A 21,700-nucleotide genomic window follows, 5' to 3' on the forward strand; every position below is an offset into this window, starting at 1 on the left:
CCTCCAAAGAAACAGTTGCCTTAAAAACTACAAATAATCAGATATAACTCTGGAAAGGATAATAAAAAAACCTCAGAGCACATAATAAAGGTGCTACATATTTAAGTTCCTATTTTCCATAAAGAGAAAATTTACCTTTGAAATTTAGATGTAGCAAGTTAATTCAGTGTTTCCAAATCGGCCTTGCATCTCAGTATACTTGTTACACTCCGTAATGCATGATTGTGGCCTGATTATCATGAAATAATAATGTCTAGGGTCAGGCGGGCAAATACCTCTCATTTTCCACAATGGTTTGTCCACAAATTAAAGCGAGATGTATCACTTTCAACACCACCATCTAGCGGCAAACTCGATGCCAGGTGTTACTGCCCCAGTTTTAGGAAGTGTATATATAGCTCAATTGTTCTCAAACTTGTTTCTGCAGGTGCACAGATGAATGGCATTTCTCCTGGAAACAGATGCCATTAGGCATTGTTTTCCAATTTTTTCACGGACAGAAGACACATATATGAATTTTTATCAATTTTAAAGTGTGTGTTTTTTTATTTTAAAGATTTTATTTATTCATGAGAGACACACAGAGAGAGACAGAGACGCAGGCAGAGGGAGAAGCAGGCTCCATGCAGGGAGCCCGACGCGGGACTCGATCCCGGGTCTCCAGGATCACGCCCTGGGCCGAAGGCAGCGCTAGACCGCTGAGCCACCCGGGCTTCCGTGTGTGTGTGTGTGTGTGTGTGTGTGTGTGTGTGTGTGTGTGTGTGTGTGTGTGTGTGTGTGTGTGTGTGTGTGTTTTAAATCACAACTTTCTCTTTAAATCTTTGGCTGTTACTGGTTGTTTCCTATTAGTGATCTATAACTCTGTGACAAGTGAAAAGAGGTTTAGCAACAGATTTTCATGGTTGAGCCTTTAAAATCTGGGGACTTGCATGCTTTTGAATATTTTATATTCCAAGCCATATGTTCCCCCCGCCCCACACAGGTTTTTTTTTTTTAAAACCCAGACACAGAACTGTATGTACAGAGAAACTTGATATAGGAAGGAGATGACGTTACAAGTAAGTAGGTAAAAAGGTAGTAGCATCGCTGCAAGGATAACTTTTTATCGCGTGGGATGAAAACAGGATTCTTGTTGGCTCTCAACTTTTCATAGCTGAACAGAAAAAGATCGGGCAGCCCGGGTGGCTCAGCGGTTTAGCGCAGCCTTCAGCCCAGGGTGTGACCCTGGAGACCCGGGATCTAGTCCCACGTCGGGCCCCCTGCATGGAGCCTGCTTCTCCCTCTGCCTGTGTCTCTGCCTCTCTCTGTCTCTGCATCTCTCATGAATAAATAAAAGTAGTCTATAAAAAAAAAAAAAAAAAGATCAGTCTCTCCCTTGTACATGGCATATTGGCTCTCCATTTCATTCTTGCTCCAGTTCCCGGTTGGCATGGCGCACAAAATCCAGTCCCCCGCCCCACCTCTTAGCCCCTATTCCAGTGACGTTCCCCATTAGAAATAAGGTTTACTTGGGGTTCCTTGCTGACAAAACATCTTATTGTGGGAAAAATTAAAGTATACAGAAGTATAAATAATCGTGTGTTCTCACCACTCAAGAATGTCTAATTTCCTGACATCCGACCACTAGGTTATGTGGTGACTGTACATACACATCCTTTTTCTTTAAAAATCCGTGTCCTTCATTGGACACGTAGACTCCTACATTAATGTTCCGAGAGAGGCATCATAGTGCGTTAATTCTTCATGGAAGCGTCCCCCGCGGCAAGCGCGGGAAATCGGGAGTCACTGACTGGTGGTGAGCCGCAGAGGATCAGAGCGAGGAGACGGAGAGCCGGGCCCGGGAGAGGAACCGAGGCCGGGAAAGGGCTTCAGGAAACCCACCGACACCCTCCGGGGGCCGCCGGCGGCGCCCGCTCAGAGCGCTCCCCGCTCCCCGCCCCCCGCGCATGCGCCAGGCTCTGGGTCCGCACCTTCCAGGGCGGCTTCTGCGCAGGCGCCAAGCTCGGGGACCGGAAGCGGAAGGCCTGTCGCTTAGGGTCGACACCTCAGTGAGCAGCCGCTATGCGCGGCTTGGAGGAGCCGGGACCTCGGCCCGCAGCGACCCCGTGCGGGTGCGTGAAGCCGGCTCTGGAAACAGGTAACTTCTGACAGACCCGTGGTTCCACACCCGAAGGAGGCCTAGGCGCAGGCCGCTGACTTGACGGCAGAGAGGGACACAGAACGCGACAAGTTGAACCAAAGTGCGTCATTATACTTATTGCGAAGCCACGGATCACGTGCACTGGCGACCACGTGATTTTGCCGAGGCGAGCGGAATGATGTCATCTCCTGTTCGGGGTAGCTGCGGCAGGGTCGGGCTTGGCGCGGTGGCTGGAGCAGCCACGTGCTGAGCAGCAGCAGCCTTTCTCGCACAGGTCGTGCTCCTGTGAGAGTGAGGATGTGAACGCTGGTGTTAGCGGGTTTGGAATTAATAAATACAAGAGAGAGGCATCCTGTACTGAGGGAAGTGAGGCGGGAGAGACAGGAAATCTTTTTATACTGGTTCTGGGAGAGATGGGCATGAGTTTGTTTTCACGTCATTATAGAGAGAATATTAGATTAGAAGAAGCAAATGGAAGAAAATTAAAATCTGCTGTCACCCAGAGAAAACCACACTTAATATCCTGGAGTCTACTCTCCATTCCTGTTTCAGTTCATGCGTGGTAGAAAAATGGGATTATGTGACGCCACTGTTTTATGGCTTTTTTCTAAAACTTAAGTTCCCTATAAGTCTATGGCCATTAATAATTTTAAGGGATTGCATATTATTCTGACTTAAAATTTCTTTTTAAAATTTATTTGAGAGAGGGAAAGCATGCGTGCACATAAGCAAGGTGAAGATGGAGAAGCAGGCTCCCCACTGAGCAGAGAGCCCCATGTGGGGCTCGATCCTAGGACCCTCGGATCATGACCGGAGCCAAAGGCAGATGATTAACCAACTGAGCCACCCAGGCACCCCCATTTTGCTTTAGAGATGTGTTCTGATTAACCAGTTACTTACTGTTGGGCATTTAGGTTACTGCCAGTTTTCAATGTGAAGAAAATTCTTAAAACTAAAATGTTTGTGCGCATGTTATAAAAATTTAACTTAGATTAAATTTACTAAAAGTACTGTAACTTGGTCAAAGGTTGTGCTCATTTAAAAAAAATTATTGCGCAGGGCCAGATTACAGGTCTAATATTTCGATATGCAGGAACAGGGCTCAGAGGTCTACATAGCATGGAATGGGGGAGCTGTAAGTTTGAAATACTGGATGGAGGTTTATTGAATTCACACTGTAGAGAACCTTGATTTTAGTATACGTGCTGCTGTAGCAAGCTCTGTAGAGAACCTTGAATATCAGGTTAAGAAATATAACCTCTGCTAACAGAAAGGTGGAAAATTTAGCAAGAGGGTAGCATAAAATTAAGGAACACAGAATCTGGACTATTGATACAGTGCACAAGGGGAAGGGCCTGTAATGGGGACATGAATTAAGACAAGGTTAATTTAACAGTCCAGGCAGGAAGGGAAAAGGACCTGAACTATCTGTCAACACTAAGACATACAGTTAAACTTTGTGTATAAAAACTGCATTAGGGCAGCCTGGGTGGCTCTGTATGCCGCTGTCAGCCCAGGGGTGATCCTGGAGACCTGCAATCGAGTCCCATGTTGGGCTCGGTGCATGGAGCCTGCTTCTCCCTCTGCCTGTGTCTCTGCCTCCCTCTCTCTCTCTCTCTCTCTCTCTCTGTCTCTCTCATATTAATAACTAAATAAATCTTTAAAAAAAATTCTGCATTAATAACTTGTTGGTTTTTCTCTTACTACACAATTAATACAGTTGTATTGTTAAAATGAGGCGAAAGCCTGAATAGGAGCTTGGAAAATCAATCTTTGTTGAGCACTTTCTGTTGTACTAGGTGCTTTACATATTTTTTCTATGATATTGAGACATATTATGAGGTTCTCCCCCAAACGTTACTTCCGTTGTATTCAGAGTTCTTGTTTTGGTTTCTTTTTAAGATTTTATTTATTTACTCACGAGAGGCAGAGACATAGGCAGAGGGAGAAGCAAGCTCCCTGTGGGGAGCTTGATGCACTTCTCCATCCCAAGACCCCAGGATCATGGCCTGAGCTAAAGGCAGATGCTCAACCACTGAGCTACCCAGGTGCCCCTCTTGGTTTTTTACCCAAACTTAGCTTAATATTGGGCAGTTGTATGCAGTTGGAAAGTGTTTGTTAAGCAAATGAAAGCAGGACACAGGGATCCCATCTTACTAGGTTAGGGGTCCTTTTTTGGCCCTTTTTCTTTATGACATTTTAATGAACACCAAAGAATTGTTTGGCCTTAGTTTCTTCATTTTAAGGTATTTATTGTCTATTCTACGGGAACATGGATGAGGATAAACAAAAGAATGCCTGTAAACATACTTGGAAAGAAATTTAAAGTCATCAAAAACATACAGTTTAGAAGGGTCTTAGAATCATAATATTGAGAAAGAAAGTCTGAGAAGAAAACATGCAGTTTGATACCAGTTTTTATGGAGTTCAAAGGCAAAATAAATGAAGTATTATCTAGGCATGCATATTCATGTGATTACAATTATATTAAAGGGAGTGATATGAGATCCCATTCAGAATGGCACCTGTTTATCTCAGGGGGAAAGGATGGGTGTGCCATAGGAGAAAAGCAATATAAAAGATAAAATTTGTTGGTAAAGCTCTAGTTCTTGGAATGGGTGGTGGGTACACAGGGTTTCATAGTATTATTCTCTGTTATACATTTATTACATATATATAAATAACAGTTTTTATAAGTGAAGAGTGATGAAAGGTGCAATGAGGGACAACACCAGGTCTATAATCTTACCGCCCATGCTGGTGGCACAGACCTAATGGATGCTGGAAATAAAATGATGGTCTAGAGTGTATAACATCTCTTAAAAGAAGTTAGTAAAGCTTTCATGAAATTAAAAAAAAAAAAAAGTTGTTTGTAAATTCAAAATGCTAGTTGTGGATACCTTGGACTTTAAACCTATATTCGTCTGCTTAGCCAAGTTTTCTTTTCTTTTCCCTTCAAGTTTTCTTCTTTTGAAAGGAATTACTACTTACAAAAAACAAAGGGATTTCTAATTTTTGTAAAAATTTCAAATACACAAATTACAAAATTAAATATAAGAATAATCCAGGGATCCCTGGGTGGCGCAGCGGTTTGGCACCTGCCTTTGGCCCAGGGCGCGATCCTGGAGACTCAGGATCGAATCCCACATCGGGCTCTGGTGCATGGAGCCTGCTTCTCCCTCTGCCTATGTCTCTGCATCTCTCTCTCTCTCTGTGACTATCATTAATAAAAAAAAAAAAAAATTAAATAAAAAAAAAGAATAATCCAAAAATCTCACTGTCCATTTTTACCACTTTACCACATCCAATTTACATGTTACCATATCCATTTTACCAAAATGTTAACATTTTGCTGAATGTCCTTCCAAATAGTTTTCTAAAAAAAAAAAAAAAAAAAAACAAAACAAAAAAAACAAATAGTTTTCTAGACATATACAAATACATATTTAGGTAGATGTATAAACAAACTTTCATAAGGGATTATGTTCTATCACTTTCTATTTTAATTAGTTTAGACTTAAATCTTTTTTCCATGTAACATTAATTTTTTGAGTACCTATCCCCTTGGATACAATATAGTAGACAGTGAACATAGTAGTAAACAACATAGAAAAACTCCTACCAACATGGAGCTGACATTCTAAAGAGGCAGAGAGCTACTGGTCCATGCCTAACCTGAAATCTACCCTGTCTCTAGATATTTTAATAGTATGATACCATGTACTTTCTTTATTGCTTAAACTGCTTTGTTTCATATGTTCTGTTCCTTTTAAGTGAGTGCCTCTTTATTTGGACATGTTTTCCCCACTATCTGAAAGTAGAGCATACCTATGAAAGTTTTCGTAAGCTGAAATGGTATAATGCAGAGAAGCAATTATCATTAATTTATATGGGAAAATCGTTGAATGTTCCCAGACCCAAAAAATAACCTCTCTCAGGTTTTTCTGTTATTTTAGGTCACATCTTCCTAGGGAATGCAAAAAGCAAATCCAGATAAAGCACGGATGCTCACACAGTTCAAAGCTCTGGTGGTTCAGATGCTCAGATGCTGAGTGTGGTTCCTGGGGAAGGAGCTGGGTGGGGCTGATCTCCCTGCTTGGGGCACACCCTACATCTGTAATAGCTTGCTGCAAAACAAATGCTGAATACTTCACTTTTTGCCTTTTTTGGTAAAATCAGATATTCTCTTCGTATTTCTTTTGATTAGCAAAAACAAGTACTGATATAGGTCTTTTGCAAATGTACAGCAGCTTAACACAAACTTGAAAAGCATGAGGATGTATACACCTGTCTCCTTATCTTTCATATTTCTTTGCGTTATCTTTCATACTCCAGCCAATTGAAATAGCTTGTTCCCTGCATGTGCTAGGGCACTTCACATTTAACTTTGTGCATGTTATTCTATTTTATTTTTAATTTTTAAAAATAATTCATTTATTTTTTAAGAGTATGCGCATGCCCAAGTGTGAGTCGGGGGAGGAGCAAAGGGGGATGGAGAAGGAGAGAATCTCAAGCAGACTCCATGCTCAGCCTGGAGCCCAGCTTGGGACTTGATCGCACAACTCTGAGATATTGACCCAAGCTGAAACCAAGAGTCAGATGCTTAACTGAGTCACCCAGACACTCCAATACTCTTTATTTTAAAAACCCTTTTAGCCTGACCAAAGTCACGTACCTTAGAAATGGTAACAGAATTTGAAATATGGTCATAGTAGAACTTCTAAAAATACCTCCTATCTTTCTTAGACCTGCACTCTTTCTGGCTATCTAATGGGATATAATAATGTCTGTGTAGTTATGAGGCTATTTATATGTATTCATATTATATGAATCATTTTTAATAGTTGCATAACACTTGGTAGATGTTAAAACTATGAAATCAGTGCATTGAAGAAAACATGTTTTCCTACATTTTTATTTGACATTTTGACTAATGATTTCTTGCCTAATTTTCTTCTATAGGGAATCTTTTAACTGAGCCAATTGGCTATTTGGAATCCTGTTTCTCAGCGAAGAATGGTACTCCAAGGCAGCCATCTATTTGTAGCCATTCGCGGGCTTGTTTGAGAATTAGAAAGAGCATCTTTAATAATCCTGAACATTCTTTGATGGGCTTAGAACAGTTTTCTCATGTTTGGTAAGTTGTTTTATAGTTAGAAGTGGTTCTTTGGGCCAGAACTTGCCCTTGAGTAAAGTACTCCAGGTGAAGGCAACCTTGGGAGTCTGCCATCCAGATCACCTGTATCAATTGCGTGGAACTCCCATACCACATTCTTGCACGTGACTGCATACATAACTTGGGCACCCTCATGGAAACTGGAGATCCACTGAGGGGGCACATTCCATTTGCAGTTGGTTCTAATTGTGATGAATGCCTTCCATTGAGCTGTAATCTATATACCTTCTTGATTCCGCCTATGGGTCATTATTCTATCTTCTGGACCAGGGGACAGCGAGCTATAGCCTGTAGAATCCATCTACATCCTATCTTTGTAAATAAATTTATGACAACACAACCACTTCCATTCATTCCATCAATACATTCCATTCCATCAATACAATTGTGCATGGCTGTTTTGTGGTATGATGGCAGAGTTGAATAGTTAGAACAGAGACTGGTTGCCCTGCAAATCCTCAAATATTTACTGTATGATCCTTTACAGAAAAAGTTTGAGACTCTGCTCTAGATCCATGAACAATTAAGTCTATTCTTCCTAAGAGACAAAAGAAACTTTAAAAATCTGGATACTCGGGATCCCTGGGTGGCGCAGCGGTTTGGCGCCTGCCTTTGGCCCAGGGCGCGATCCTGGAGACCCGGGATCGAATCCCACGTCAGGCTCCCGGTGCATGGAGCCTGCTTCTCCCTCTGCCTGTGTCTCTGCCTCTCTCTCTCTCTCTGTGTGACTATCATAAATAAATAAAAATTTAAAAAAAAAAAATTCTTTAAAAAAAAAAAAAAATCTGGATACTCTAAATAAAGTGTTACCTATATTAGGACCTGTGTTATACTAGTGTTATTGTCACTTGGAATTCTGTCTCTGTCCATTCTTCTCCACTCCAGTATCACCAGTATGACTTGGTCTAATTTTATTAGTGAAGGCCTAAAATTAAGTATCTATTCTGAAATAGCTTATTTTTGGTGTTAATTTGGAGATGTGGGTAGAGTAAAAACAACATGTTATCTGATCTAGTTTGTATGATCTTGGTTGAATTAATTAAATTAAAAACATTGCTGGTATGAAAAAAATGGATCCAGATCTATATAAAGAGATTTTTCTGATTAAAAAAAAAGAGAGAGATTTTTCTGTATTCCTCCTATTTTTCTTCTATCTCATCCTCACCCCCAACACTCTTTAGGGATCTTTTTTTTTTTTTTTTTTTTTTAAGGGATCATTATTTTTAACAGCTTGGTGTATATCCTACCAGGCCTTTTTCTTTTTTTAGTACACATAGAAGCATAAACATACACATTGGGAGTGGGTATTTGTTTTAAACAATGGAATATGTTTTCTTAACAGTATATATCATGACCGTACATACAGATTTATCTTTTTTGGTTTAATGGCTGTCTCATTGCAAAATATAGATATATCATGATTTTACCACTTTTTTGTTAATGGATAGTTATTTTGCTATTATAGTAATACTATAACAGACCTTAGACACAATTCTTGTCACTTGTGCATTTTTACAAAGAGGTATCAGAAATGGTTATATTGAGCTAGAGGATGTGCATATTTATAATATTGGAGAGCTACTGCCAAATTGTGCTCTAAACTCAATTTATATATCAACAGCGTATGAAAATAACCTTCTTCCTATATTCTTGTTAACACTATATGTTACAGTTTTTCTACATTTTTGTCTGACAGGGAAAAACCATATTTTTTTTAAGAGTTTATTTACTTATTAGAGAGAGAGAGCGTGCACCAGTGTTTGCATGGGGAGAGGGGCAGAGGGAGAGAATCCCAAGTAGACTCGACGAGGAGTGCGGAGCCTGACATGGGGCTCAATCTCACAACCCTGAGATAATAATCTGAGCTAAAATCAAGAGTCAGATACTCAACCGATTGAGCCACCCAGGTGCCCCGAGAAAAATAGTATTTTTTTTTTTTTTTTAGTTAAATGTCTTATTAGTGAGGTTCAACATTTTTCATTTGGTTGCTGCTATTTCTTACTCTTTTATGAATTGCTTATTCATGTTCTTTGCCTAATTTCCTATAATGAGTTGCCCTTTCCTTTGTGATTTGTAGGAACACTTTGTATACCACAGATATTAACCCATTGTCCATTGTACATGCAGCAAACATTTTCTCCTGGGATGACATTTTGTTGTCATAGACTTAATGATTTAATGAGTTCATATCTGTTCTTGTTTCTCTTCATGGCTTCCTGCTTTTATGTGTTGTTTAGGAAGGCACTGCCAAGACATTTAACATTTCTGAGCCTGTTTTTCCTCATTCTTAAAGTAGGGGATAAATGACAAATCTTAGGCTTGTCAGGAGAGTTAAATGAGTATAAAACATCTAGCCGATTGGAAAATACCAGGCACTTACTCCATAAATATTGCTTATTCAGATACTTGACAAACATTTAAGTTCCTCCCACATGCCAGTAATTATGTTAGGAGCAAAGGATGTAGAGATCAAACTCTGCCTTCCTTTAGGGAATGAGAATAGATTTGTTTCTTTCCCCACTGATTACACTGTAATACCATTGAAAGCATTCTGTTTTAATTTGTGGGATTAAAGATTAAAGATTTTTTTCTCCCATCAAATCATTATGATAAATTAACTAGTATTCTCTTCTTACTTGATGGTTTGGTTTATTTTCAATAGGATTTTGTTTGTTTTTCACAAAAATGGTCATTTGAGCTGTAAGGCGAAAGTGCAGCCTCCCAGGCTGAATGGTGCGAAGACTGGAGTTTTCTCCACAAGGAGCCCGCATCGTCCCAATGCGATAGGATTGACCCTGGCCAAGCTGGAAAAGCTAGAAGGTAACACTTTCCATTTCTACGTTTCTATGTTTGTCTTTTCTTCCTTACCTGAAAGAAGTCTTACGAAACCAACCTAGTATTCACTGGCTGTTGTTATTCTGACGAGTACCAACGGTGTTAACCCCTGACAACCACCAGGCAGGGAAGAACACGAAATGACTAAAAGAATGTTACCATTTGAAATCAGCTCTCATAGGATGCTCAATTTCATTATCAACACATGTAGTAGAACCTGTTACATTATTTAAAAATAATGTATGACTTCATAATTATTAAATTAGTACTTTCTCTGACTTGGAATACAATAAACACAAAATTATTAAAAAATAATTGGACACTTTCAGAATTAACACATAGTAACTGGTTGTATGTGTAGATATGGTAAACGTGTGGGGTGGTATTATTTCTTCCTTGCATCTTTGAGGAAATGAACATACATTGTGGTTCTAGTACAGCTGTTAACTCTGATGTGTGGTAGAGGGTCTGCGATGAATCTCACTATAATAACATTTAAACACCTATCAGATTGTGGAAGTGCCTGTATAGAATACCAGATTAGTTTTAACTATGTTCATATATAATCTAGTGACCAAGCCATACATTTTTTTGAAGCATCCCATTTTTTTAAGTATAATTGACATACTAGTTTGAAGTGTACAATATGATTCAACATTTATATACATTGCAAAATGATCACCACAATAATTCTAGATAATCATTTATTACCATATAGTTACAAAAAATTTTTTTATGATACGAACTTTCAAGATCTACTCTCAACAACTTTCAAATATATAATACAGTATTATTGAGTGTAGTCCCTGTGCTGTACATGACATCCCATGACTTACTTATTTTGTAATTGAAAGTTTTTACCTCTTGTTCCTCTTCACCCATTTCACCTGTCTCCCTGCCATGTTCCCTCTGGCAACCACTGATCTGTTTTCTGTAGAATAGAGTTTTGGTTTGTTGGTTTGTTAGTAAAGCATCCTGTTCTTAAATCACTCTGACCTAATAAGCACATTTGTTAGAGAGGTAGAAGATGAAGTAGCAGGTAGACTGAGAGTTGGGAAACCATTCCAGGCTTTAGCTTGCTTGTTTGTAAAGTAGGCAAAGGAGTAAGACCTGCCTTCTCTGGGACTCCAGAGTATTTTTTTTAGGGATCTTATGAGGCAGAGGCTCTAAGAGAACTTTTTAGTCTCTTCTGTGCTAAATAGGTAAGACCAGGTATTTTGCTTGTTTTTTGCCAGAACTTGAAATCCCTCCCCTGGGTTTTATTCACCTGGGCCTTGGGTAGGTTTTCCAGGAAAATTCTGTAGCCAGTCCAATGTGAGCTTTATCAAATTGTGATGGCTGACCAGCTTGGGTAACAGTACTGGAACATTTTATGATCATTCGTGCAACCCACACATATTTTCTGAGCACTATGTATGTGCCAGGGATTGTTCTAGGTGCTTAGGGTGTAGTGGCAAACAAATTAAATAAAAATCTGTGCATTGCAGAAGAACTTAAAATTCTAATTGGGTATATCAAATTAGAAATGTAAAAGGCAAACACAATAACACTGGAGACATTCTTAACAAATGAATGTTATGGTGACTATTAGTGTTTGTGTGGTGCTTTACAGTTAAAAAGAGCATTTGTGTACATTATCTCACAGTGGCTCTTTGGGTTTGATGGAGTAGCAATCCTCCTTTTATGGATGAGAGAGCTGAGGCTCTTTGATGTTTGATAATTTACCTCATTGTATCCAGCCAGTTGGTTGTGTAACTCGAAATTCCATGAACTTTTACATATACTACAATGCTTTCTTCTTCTGCAGACATTGTTAGGCATATCCATTAGGAAGTCCAAAGTCATTATGCCAGAGTTCCAGGTCATTCACAGTGAGCATGTTTTAGAAAACAGAGTCCTTTGTTAGTCACGGTTTTCTTAAATGAAGACAGAATGCAATGTGATCACATGCAATTTTTGGATTCTCATTTGTCCAGTTTCCCAAGAATCAAGTTAGTTGACTCTGCACCAGTAGCAGGAACTGAACATGCAGCTGTATAAGTGAGACAAAAGACTTGTCCTTAATATTGGGCAACAGTGACTTATATTCTCCTTAATTGTTTGAGTCTTGATGGATGGATTAGATTCTCATTGCTGTGTAACAAATTACCACACACTTAATCAGTTTAAATAATACACACTTATTACCTCTTTGAAATATTATTATGTTTCATAATAATTAGTGTAGAAGTATAGGAACAGCTTAGTTCTCTGCTTAGGATCTTATCAAGCTGCAAATAAGGTGTCATCTGGAGTTTCAACTGTGGAAGAATTTGCTTCCAGGCTCACTTAGGTTGTTGGAAGGATTCACTTTCTTGTGACTGTGGGACTGAGAGCCACAATTGCTTGCTGGTTGTTGGCTGGTGGCTGCCCTCAGCTCCTAGACACTCCTGCACTGCCTTGCCACATGGGCTTTCCTAGTGTGACTGCTTACTTCATCAGGCCCACAAGAAGAATATCTTGAGTGCATCTGTCTGCAGGCACAGGAGCCTTAGATAATGTAACATAGTCACCAGAGTGATATCAAGTGACACTTGAGAGATGGGGATTATACAAGGGTGTGAACACCAGGAGGTGGGCATCCTGGGGACCACTGTAGTGTCTGTTTGCCTGGAAACAGTGGAAATCCTCATTGTTCCCACAGAGATATATTGAGGACTCTTGATGTGCCTGGGCCAGAGTTAGAAGCCCCAGTGATGCAAAGATGAGTCAGTGCTGAAGGGCCTACTCCATTGTCTAGGGAGAGAGACTCTACTAGGTCCTTGCCAGACCATGTGAAAAGGGATATAGCAGAGGTTTGTACATAGGTTTCTCTGTGGAACACAGAAGAAAGAATGACTTATGTGTGGAAGAGCCAGAAAGGCTCTGTAGAAGAGGTATTATGGAAGAGCCTTAAATAACATGTAGGAGTTTGACAGGTAAAGAAGAGGATGGGTTTCCGGGTAGAATGAAAAGGGTGTGTTGGCACCAGGTATAAGAGAGCCCGGTGTGTAAGAGAATTATGAGTAAGTTTGGGGAGGCATAAACAGTTGGTGTTGGTTTTTAATTATTTGCACTGTTCTTGATTGTTACTGTTTCTAAGAGGATATGTTTTTCACATTATAGGTGGAGCTATATACCTTTCTGGAATTGACATGATTCATGGCACACCTGTCCTAGACATAAAGCCCTACATAGCTGAATATGACTCACCTCAAAATTTGGTTGAACCTCAACAGGACTTTAATTTACAGAAAAACCAATATAAACCCCAAAATACATCTCAGTCTAATGGCAAGATTGACAGCTATGACCAGCGACAGATCTCACAGTGTGATAAACCACAAGCCTATAGTCACACTAAGGAGAAACCTAAATGTCCTGAAGATAGAACTTCAGAAGACAATATGAAACGTGACAACTCAACAAAAGTCCAGCAAAACTCCCCTCAGCACAAGGAGATAGCAGCAGATTTGGGCTTAGAATCAAGAAATGATGAAAGTCTGAATGTGGTAGAAGAACAAATTGGCCCATATTGCCTGGAGAAGAGCTTTTCAGACAAGATCAGGCACATTCAGGGTGGTATGGCCGTAGATGAGAAGAGCTTTTCAGAGGAAGGTACAGAAAAGAGGCTAAGGAGTGGGAAAGAAGCAGTGATTCCAAAAGGAAATAGTGCAGAGTTGCAACCCATGGCTCTTCACTGCCCTTCCAGGATGGCTGGTGCAGCCCCCCACAGCATGGTCCCTGCCTGGGTGAGAGAGGCCCCTGTGGCCACCTTGGAAGTCCGGTTTACTCCTCACGCAGAGATGGATCTTGAGCACCTCAGTTCAGAAGGTGAACCAGGTTCTTTCTGTTTCTTATGTCTGAATGAGAGCTTTAGCCAAATTTGGTATTTCTGAGGGCAGTTACATAGAGTATTTGTCAGTATGACTGGTTGTAAGAAATGTAGGAGTATAAAATTGTATTTGAGCAAAGGCACCATCTGATGACATACTTTGTTCACCACAGTGAGTCCCAGACATTCAGTAAAGTTTTTGCTGAGAATGGCTGCTGCCTCATGAAGTGGCTCATGATTTAGGGGCTCTTGTCAATCTGTTACAGTCATTCCTGGAGTTTTCTTTTCTTCTCTCTCTCTTTTTTTTTTTAAGATTTATTTATTCATTCATGAGAGACACAAACAGTGAGAGAAAGAGAGGCAGAGACATAGGCAGAGGGAGAAGCAGGCTCCTTGCAGGGAGCCTGATGCGGGACTTGATCCCAGATTCCGGATCACGACCTGAGCCGAAGGCAGGCCCCCAACCACTGAGCCACCCAGGCATCCCAGTTCCTGGAGTTTTCAAACAGCATTCAGAAGCTAAATTCTTGTTGTTCTGTAAGTTTTTTCATGTGTTTAACTGTCTGACTAGAGAAATACCCCATCTTATTCTATAGGTGGCTGATAGTTCTACATCTGACACAGAGCCAGGAGTAAAAGGGAAAGAGTCTCTTAGCACAGTAATTGTCCTCCTAAAAGTCCCAGCACTAGAGACTTCACTGTAGAAGAGAGGCCACAGGGCTTTGACTTGGAGCTTGTTTACTTTAACATGTGGTTTCCCCAGCCTGTAGCAGATCCCAAGCAGCAATATAGAATGAAAAAGGGGCTGTTATGAGGTGGCTGCAGTGATTCCAGTAAGAAGTAGCCTGTTAGTTGCCAAGGATATGCCTGATTTCATCTGCCACCCAGGGTGTGTTTCTTATTCTTTCCAAAGGCTTTATGTTTAAACAAAGCATTTGATTTCTAGATTGACCTCTTTATTTAAAAATTTTTGTTTATGAAAGTTGTTTCATCGTTGTATACAGTTGATGGGAGGAGGAAGGTCAGTTTTAAAAGAATTTTGTGATAGAACAAAGGAAGCAGTGCTGCCTGGAAGATACTTTATATTTATACTTACCCTTTGGCCTGCAGTTATCAGTGAATACTTCCCTACTTTGGAAAGTTTTATTATTTTCAAACTATAATGCTGTATATCTGAGAGGTTACAATAAAACTTATTGATTTGAAAAAATTATTAAAAAGAGAAGTTATGAAATGTAACTATAAAACAGGAACAGCAGAATTTGGAGTCAATACAGAAACAAGAAATGACCTCAGAAAGTTTAGTCTAGAAAAGATAAAAGATACTGAAATGGTGGCAGTGTGTTGTTGGTGGGGGTGGGGGGATTGGTGCTGGAATGGAGTGCTTGTGGATAAATGAGAGGATGAAGGATTGTGACTTGAGGAGCAGGGAGGAAATCTGGGAAGGCTTCCTGGAAGAAAGCCTGGAAGGCTTTCATGTGAGTTAAGCCTGGAAAGCTATATAGGCAGAGAAATGAGGGAGGGGCACCTGTGCCAAATGAATAACCAAGCAAAAGGCTGGAGCTTTTCTTACTTACACTGTTACTGAAGAGTGTGATGATTTTGGAATTCCTCTTTTTTAAGTGTGTTTGGAGTCATTTCATGAGGCATGCAATAAAGGGATCTTAGCACTGCACAATTGGGCCTTGGTGGGGGTTGTTTTGTTTTGTTTTGTTTTGTTTAAGGATTCCATGTGATTTGCAGTTGAATTGATTTTTGGTTTTTGACCAAAATGGCTTTATTTATGAACTGACTGGATATAGCCCAGAGTGATTTTTGGCTGTTTTCTAAAAATTGATTTTACTTTCAGAAGAATAAGATCCACCATGACTCCAGATGATATTTTGATAAGAACAACATTGTTTAAAGCACATGCCTTCCTGGAAGGAGTTAGCCTTCATTTGGATGTATGTTATGTTGTAGCTGTTAAAAATTAAGTCACAGTTCATTTTTTTAAGTTTTGTACATAACTGTACTTTTAAGAATTAAAATACATCCATGGTAATATAGATGTAGGAAGTTTTGCCACTTAACAGGATATACATCTGTTTACCTGAAATACGCACCTTGGTGGTATGAGGTGGCCTCTTCCCTAGTGATGGCATTCAGCTTTTCTTTTCTTTTTTTTTTTTTTTTTTTTATGATAGACATAGAGAGAGGCAGAGACACAGGAGGAGGGAGGAGCAGGCTCCATGCCAGGAGCCTGACTTGGGACTCGATCCCGGGACTCCAGGATCCTGCCCTGGGCCAAAGGCAGGCGCCAAACCTCTGAGCCACCCAGGGATCCCCGGCATTCAGCTTTCTCAGAGTATCTATCTTACTTTTTCCAGAAGGACTCTCCCATGTCTTTGTTCCTTAGGGAATGTGGTGTTACCTTTAACTGGGGCTGTGACGCTAGCTCTCTGAGACACTGTCCCTTGCCTATAGCTGGTGCTTTGGTTGTATGTGGGTTTAGTTTTCTTTCCTGTGGCTTTCTGAGAGTGCTGGGACTGTCATGCATTTCCCTGACCATGCCTCCATTCTGAGAAGAAAATGACAAGGAATCAAGTTAAAGGCGTCATTGAACATAGATTTTGTTGAACAAATGAAAATTTGTGGCATGTATAAATTTACTCTAATAGTAATAAATACATTTGAAAGTGACCTTCTCTGCAACGACTGAATAGATTGCCAAACCCAGGTCATTTCATATGATAGTCAAGGAACCAGCCAATCTCCGCATTGAAGTTCACTGTAATGAAATTTGATCTGCATCATTTTCAGCACTAAGGTATATTTTTCTCATTGCAGATGGCAGTCAGTCTTCATTTAAATATTTTCAATCAGCAGAGGAAGCAAGGCATGCCATTGAGGCTGTGTTGTCAGCCGACCCTCGGTCCATATATCGACGGAAGCTCTGCCAGGACCGCCTTTTCTACTTTACTGTAGACATAGCACACATCACTTGCTGGTTTGGTGATGACTTTGCAGAGGTTCTAAGGATCAAGCCAGCTTCAGAACCTGTTCAGATGACTGATCCTGAGGAGTCCTTGGTGTCTCTGGGATCGTAAGTAGCCTCCATCATGCGTTTAAAACAGCCTAATCGACTTTGATTGGCTTTTGGATTATCTGTACAAGTTAATGATGTGATGTGTTAATGAGTCTTTGCAGAAAGAACAGTTTGTGATCTCACTGCTTTGATTGATTTGGGTTCAAAATATTTATTCGAAAAACATTTTTAATAAACTGAGAGATACAAAATTTAGAGAAATATATGTATGCTTTTCATTTGGTTAATATCAAAGAATCCAAAGGTAATGAAATCTTAGTGATTTCTGAAAGAAGCTGATTGTTTTTGGCACTTGGTAAAACTGGGTAGAGATCATTCTAGCAGGAACTCATAAGCCAGGGGATCTGTTCAACAGTCATACTGGTTTTTCAGTATTGTTTTCCTGTCTGCAAAAGTTTGACCTCTATTTCATCATAAAAACTGAGTTACCAACGTCTAACAGACCAAAAACAAGTGGTATTAAAGCTCTTTTGAGATTAAACCCCTGTGTTTTAGAGACTTTGTCATACACACATTTGTATGTATATTGTATACATATATTTTATCCCGATTCTAAAATAGGGACTCTGATCTTTCTTTGGATGTCTTTGTATCAGAAAAGAAAGTCACCCCAGAAATCCAAGAAAATAACTTTGTATCAGAAAAGAAAGTCACCCCAGAAATCCAAGAAAATAACTTAATTACTGGTTTATTTCTTATTTATTCTATGAGTATTTACTGAAAGCCTATTATGGGTTAGGTTTTGGTGATAAAATGAGATAAAAACAAGATGCAGTTCTTACAAGGAGGAGGAAGACATGTGTTACAGTTAGATAAAATATAGTAATTAAGTCTGTACATGGTTCCTACGTAGTACCATGCAGGAAGTGGTTGTAAGAATGTGTTGCCTATAGGTGATTTTAATGATGTGATCCCAGATAACTGAAGATTTATGATCAGCATAACCAGATTAGACACCTGTCAACATGACAGGCTTTCCTAATCACAATTGTAAATCTTAATAGCTGATTGATCAGGGTTTTGAAATGAGCACTGCTGCCTGTAGATACTTGCACAGAGTCATTTGTGGCTGATGACACTGCACTCTTGAACCAAACTGGATTGTCTTTGAGGTTACTTAGAACCTCTTGGGGAAGTATCTTTAATTTGATTTTTAAAAGCTCTTTAAGATAATTATAGATTCACAGGAAGTTGCAAAAATAGCGTATAGGCCATGTGTACACTTCACCTAGCTTTTTCCTATGGTAACTCTCTTATATAATAAACTGTAGTATAATGTTAAAACTAGGAAGTTGACATTGGTATAATCTGCCCTTTATTTTGATTTTGATGCGTTTTCTCTTAAAATTATTTTGAGACTAAATTAGGGCTTGAAGCAGAAAGTGTTGATATTTAATACTGAAAAAATAGTCTGAGGATGATACCAGCCTTCTAGCAACAGGACTATTCAGTTGTTTGACGTTTTAACCTACCTTCTTAGGATTTTAGAACTAAAATCCTAAATACAATCCCGTTTAGTTCTCTGCCCACTCACCAGCCAGTGATGATCCTTCACCACTGCCCTTTTGTAGTTCATTGTGTATGATAGTGTTCATTATCAAAATGTTCTTCCTTCCTATGAGATAAAATCTGTTCTCTGATAACTCCACCCTCTAATGGGGCATAAGGCTGATCGAGCTCCCATGCTAGCCTGTCAGATACCATTCCAGCTCCCTACTCCTTGGTCCTGTCTGCTGAGCTACCCCCATTTCCCTCAGCACTTTCCCATTTGTTAAGTCTCTCCCTGCCCCCCAGTCTTTGAATCCCTTGTGTGAACTTTTATCTCTAGGCATGTATTTTCAGTGTCCTGTTGTGAGGAAATTTGGATGGCTAAGTCATGAACTCCCATACCTCAGAAAGAGAAGTAGTTTGAAGTAGTCTTACATTTCTTTTTGTGGTGGGAACTTTTCCAGAAGAAGAAAGGGACACAATACTCTGTACTATGCATAAATTGTATCTACCTTAAATTTTAGCCTTTGCTTTTTCGTGACTGTAGGGGGAGCCCTTGATAACTGATTATTTTCAATAGCTTGGGAATAGATTCCAGGAGTTCAAGAAGCTTTCAGGTAATTTTGGCTTTTGGCCCACTTACCCCAGATTTCCAGAACAGTAACTTCCACAAGATGCTTCCACTGATGTTTGTCAATCACATATAGGAAGAGATTAGAGGATGAATGCCATTTATTAAATTTTTAAATTGTAGCTTGGCTTAAGGGCTAGGATGGATTATTTCAGCATGTGGAGGCTAGGCACAACCAGATAGACTCATTAGCCAAACCCATAAGCATGTATATACAAGATATTCACTCTGTTTATGTATTTGCGACTTTTTTCTTTGGAGAGAAGAGAGTGGAGTTGAAGATATGAATCAACCTCTTGTTGATAGTCTTTTTTATGATAATGGTCATAAAGAAGGTAGGTGAAGACCCAATAAGAGTGAAATCTGTATCACTTACTGAACTGTCGTGTCCTTGGCACCGGGCTACATGCTTTTCATACATTGGCAGAGGTTAAGTAATACACTCAAGCTCATACGGCTGGTCAGCCTTTCATTGAGGATTTTGACCCACCCAGTCTGGCCCCAGAGTTGGCTTCCTTCCCAGTGTGGCTCTGCTGCCTCCCCCATGCAGATGCAGATGCTCAGCAAGCCATGCTGGTTTATTTGAGGGTCAACAGTTTCATGTGTTTAATAAGTGCAAGACACTTAGAATGATGTTCATGGGAATCCAACTACTAAATGAAGAATGGCGGAAGAATAAGAGTAGAAATGACTATTCCTACCAGATCTCTGTGGAACCTCCTGAGAAGCAGCATGGGAGATGTGGAGAATACTGAATTTGACCTCAGAAACTTTTAAGTGCTGTGTTCTGCTCTGCTGTGTGCTAGCTGTGCAACCTTGGGCAAGTCACTGCACCCATCTCCAAATCCCTGTCCTTACAGAGTCGTTACATGGATAATACTTGGGAAAGTATTTTCTAAACTCTTCATTGGTCTCCAAACTTAGATAATGTTTTTATTATGCCTGTCATCATTGACACCCTTTCTTTGCCACTCTGCTCTGGTTCACCTACCTGGACAAGCAGATGCAGGGAAACCAAAGGATCCTTAAAATACAGTGTATGGGGCAGCCCCGGTGGCCCAGTGGTTTGGCACCACCTTCGGCCCAGGGTGTGATTCTGGAGACCTGGGATCGAGTCCCACGTCGGGCTCTCTGCATAGAGCCTGCTTCTCCCTTTGCCTCTCTCTCTCTCTCTGTCTCTGTCTCTCACGAATAAATAAACAAAATCTTAAAAAAAAAAATACAATGTATGGATAGCCTTTTTTTTTTTATTACAAAATTTTTTAAAAGGACTCCTTTTAGCAAGTTACAGGATGTTTTGCTAAGGGAGATATCACAAAGTGGCCCTGCCTGAAGGACCCAGTTGACATTAAGCCATATGCCCAGGGCAATGTCTTCCTTCCACCTGGCCTTCCCTTCTAGGATTGCACATATATCACAAACTGCCTTCCTTGCCTGTGTGTGTAATCAGGTCAGCCCCTTTCTCTCTCTCTCTCTTTTTTTTTTTTTAATTTAAAGATTTTATTTATTTATTAATGAGAGAGAGAGGCAGAGACACAGGCAGAGGGAGAAGTGGGCTCCATGTAGGGAGCCCAACGTGGAACTAGATCCCAGGACCCCCAGGATCACGACTTGAGCTGAAGGCGGTGCCGAACTGCTGAGCCACCCAGGCTGCCCCAGCACCTTTCTCATACATGATCCTCTTTAGTGTCCTCTCTTTTTGACCTTCTTTCTTGATTCTAGCCCAGATGCTTCAGGAAAATCCCTGCATTTCTTTTGTAAGAAGATAAAATTATAGTCATGCTGTGAAGTTATTCAGGTAAGTTATAACTCTATGACAGAGAAGAGGCAAATATAAGGATTAAAGCTCAATGAAATGTAACGAGTTTGTCTTTTTTTTGTTGTTGTTATTGTAAAATAAGGCTCCTAATATAGGTAGTCACCCAATGGCTCTCCAGCATCCTTTTTATTATACTGTCTGCCCCTTCTCTGCATTGTAGGTTAGAGCAGGTGCAGCTCACAGAGGATTCAGGATTTAGGTCAGTGCGTGTGACTGAACAGACACAAGAGAAGCCTTTTCAGTGTCTAGAGGAGGTAAAAATTCAGTGATCCACTCGATCCACTCTATTTTTTGATGGAGGGGGCCATTTGTCCAATGAACTCATACCACACTAACCAATTAAATTTGAGCCAATGTGTTTTATGTTGTGCTGACAAAAAAGGTAGGATTGAATGTAACACAATGTTACCTATCTCTGCTGCCTTGTAGATCACTTAAGAATTCTATTCAGATTCTTCATTAATTCATGCAATTCAAGACCTATAAAGCTTTTTTATTCAGTGTTAAGTTTTTATTTTTAAAAATTACCTGCATGCTAAGTACTGAAGATCTGTCTAATCATTTTTCACATTGGTAGAGACTTTATGGTTTACAAAGCAATTAAAAATATGTTATCTCTTTTGGTATCTTAGCAACCCATTATGGGTTATTTTTGCTTCTGAGAGCTGAG

At 40.0% G+C, this 21,700-nt stretch overlaps 1 protein-coding gene across 2 annotated transcripts; it reads left to right on the forward strand.

The window, feature by feature from the left end:
* Positions 1–1,681: 1,681 nt before the first annotated feature.
* TRMO (tRNA methyltransferase O) lies at positions 1,682–20,431 on the forward strand. Of its 2 annotated transcripts, none has more exons than XM_026013226.2 (5): positions 1,682–2,137; positions 7,103–7,277; positions 9,979–10,136; positions 13,296–14,003; positions 16,834–20,431. In XM_026013226.2, exons 1-5 carry the CDS (start codon positions 2,062–2,064, stop codon positions 17,091–17,093), a joined length of 1,377 nt encoding a protein of 458 aa, XP_025869011.2. In that variant the 5' UTR covers positions 1,682–2,061; the 3' UTR covers positions 17,094–20,431. The 2 variants fall into 2 exon arrangements, with proteins under 2 accessions (XP_025869011.2, XP_072583975.1); XM_072727874.1 differs by having other exon boundaries at positions 2,027–2,240.
* The last annotated feature ends 1,269 nt before the right edge of the window (positions 20,432–21,700 follow it).

This window comes from Vulpes vulpes, chromosome 12, assembly GCF_048418805.1.
Source record: "Vulpes vulpes isolate BD-2025 chromosome 12, VulVul3, whole genome shotgun sequence".
In the NCBI taxonomy this organism is placed as follows: Eukaryota; Metazoa; Chordata; class Mammalia; order Carnivora; family Canidae; genus Vulpes; species Vulpes vulpes.

Coding starts and splice junctions, on each gene's coding strand:
- TRMO (XM_026013226.2), top strand. CDS start 2,062: ATGCGCGGCTTGGAGGAGCCGGGACCTCGGCCCGCAGCGACCCCGTGC. Junction 2,138..7,102: donor GAAGCCGGCTCTGGAAACAG/GTAACTTCTGAC, acceptor TTTCTTCTATAG/GGAATCTTTTAACTGAGCCA. Junction 7,278..9,978: donor GAACAGTTTTCTCATGTTTG/GTAAGTTGTTTT, acceptor TATTTTCAATAG/GATTTTGTTTGTTTTTCACA.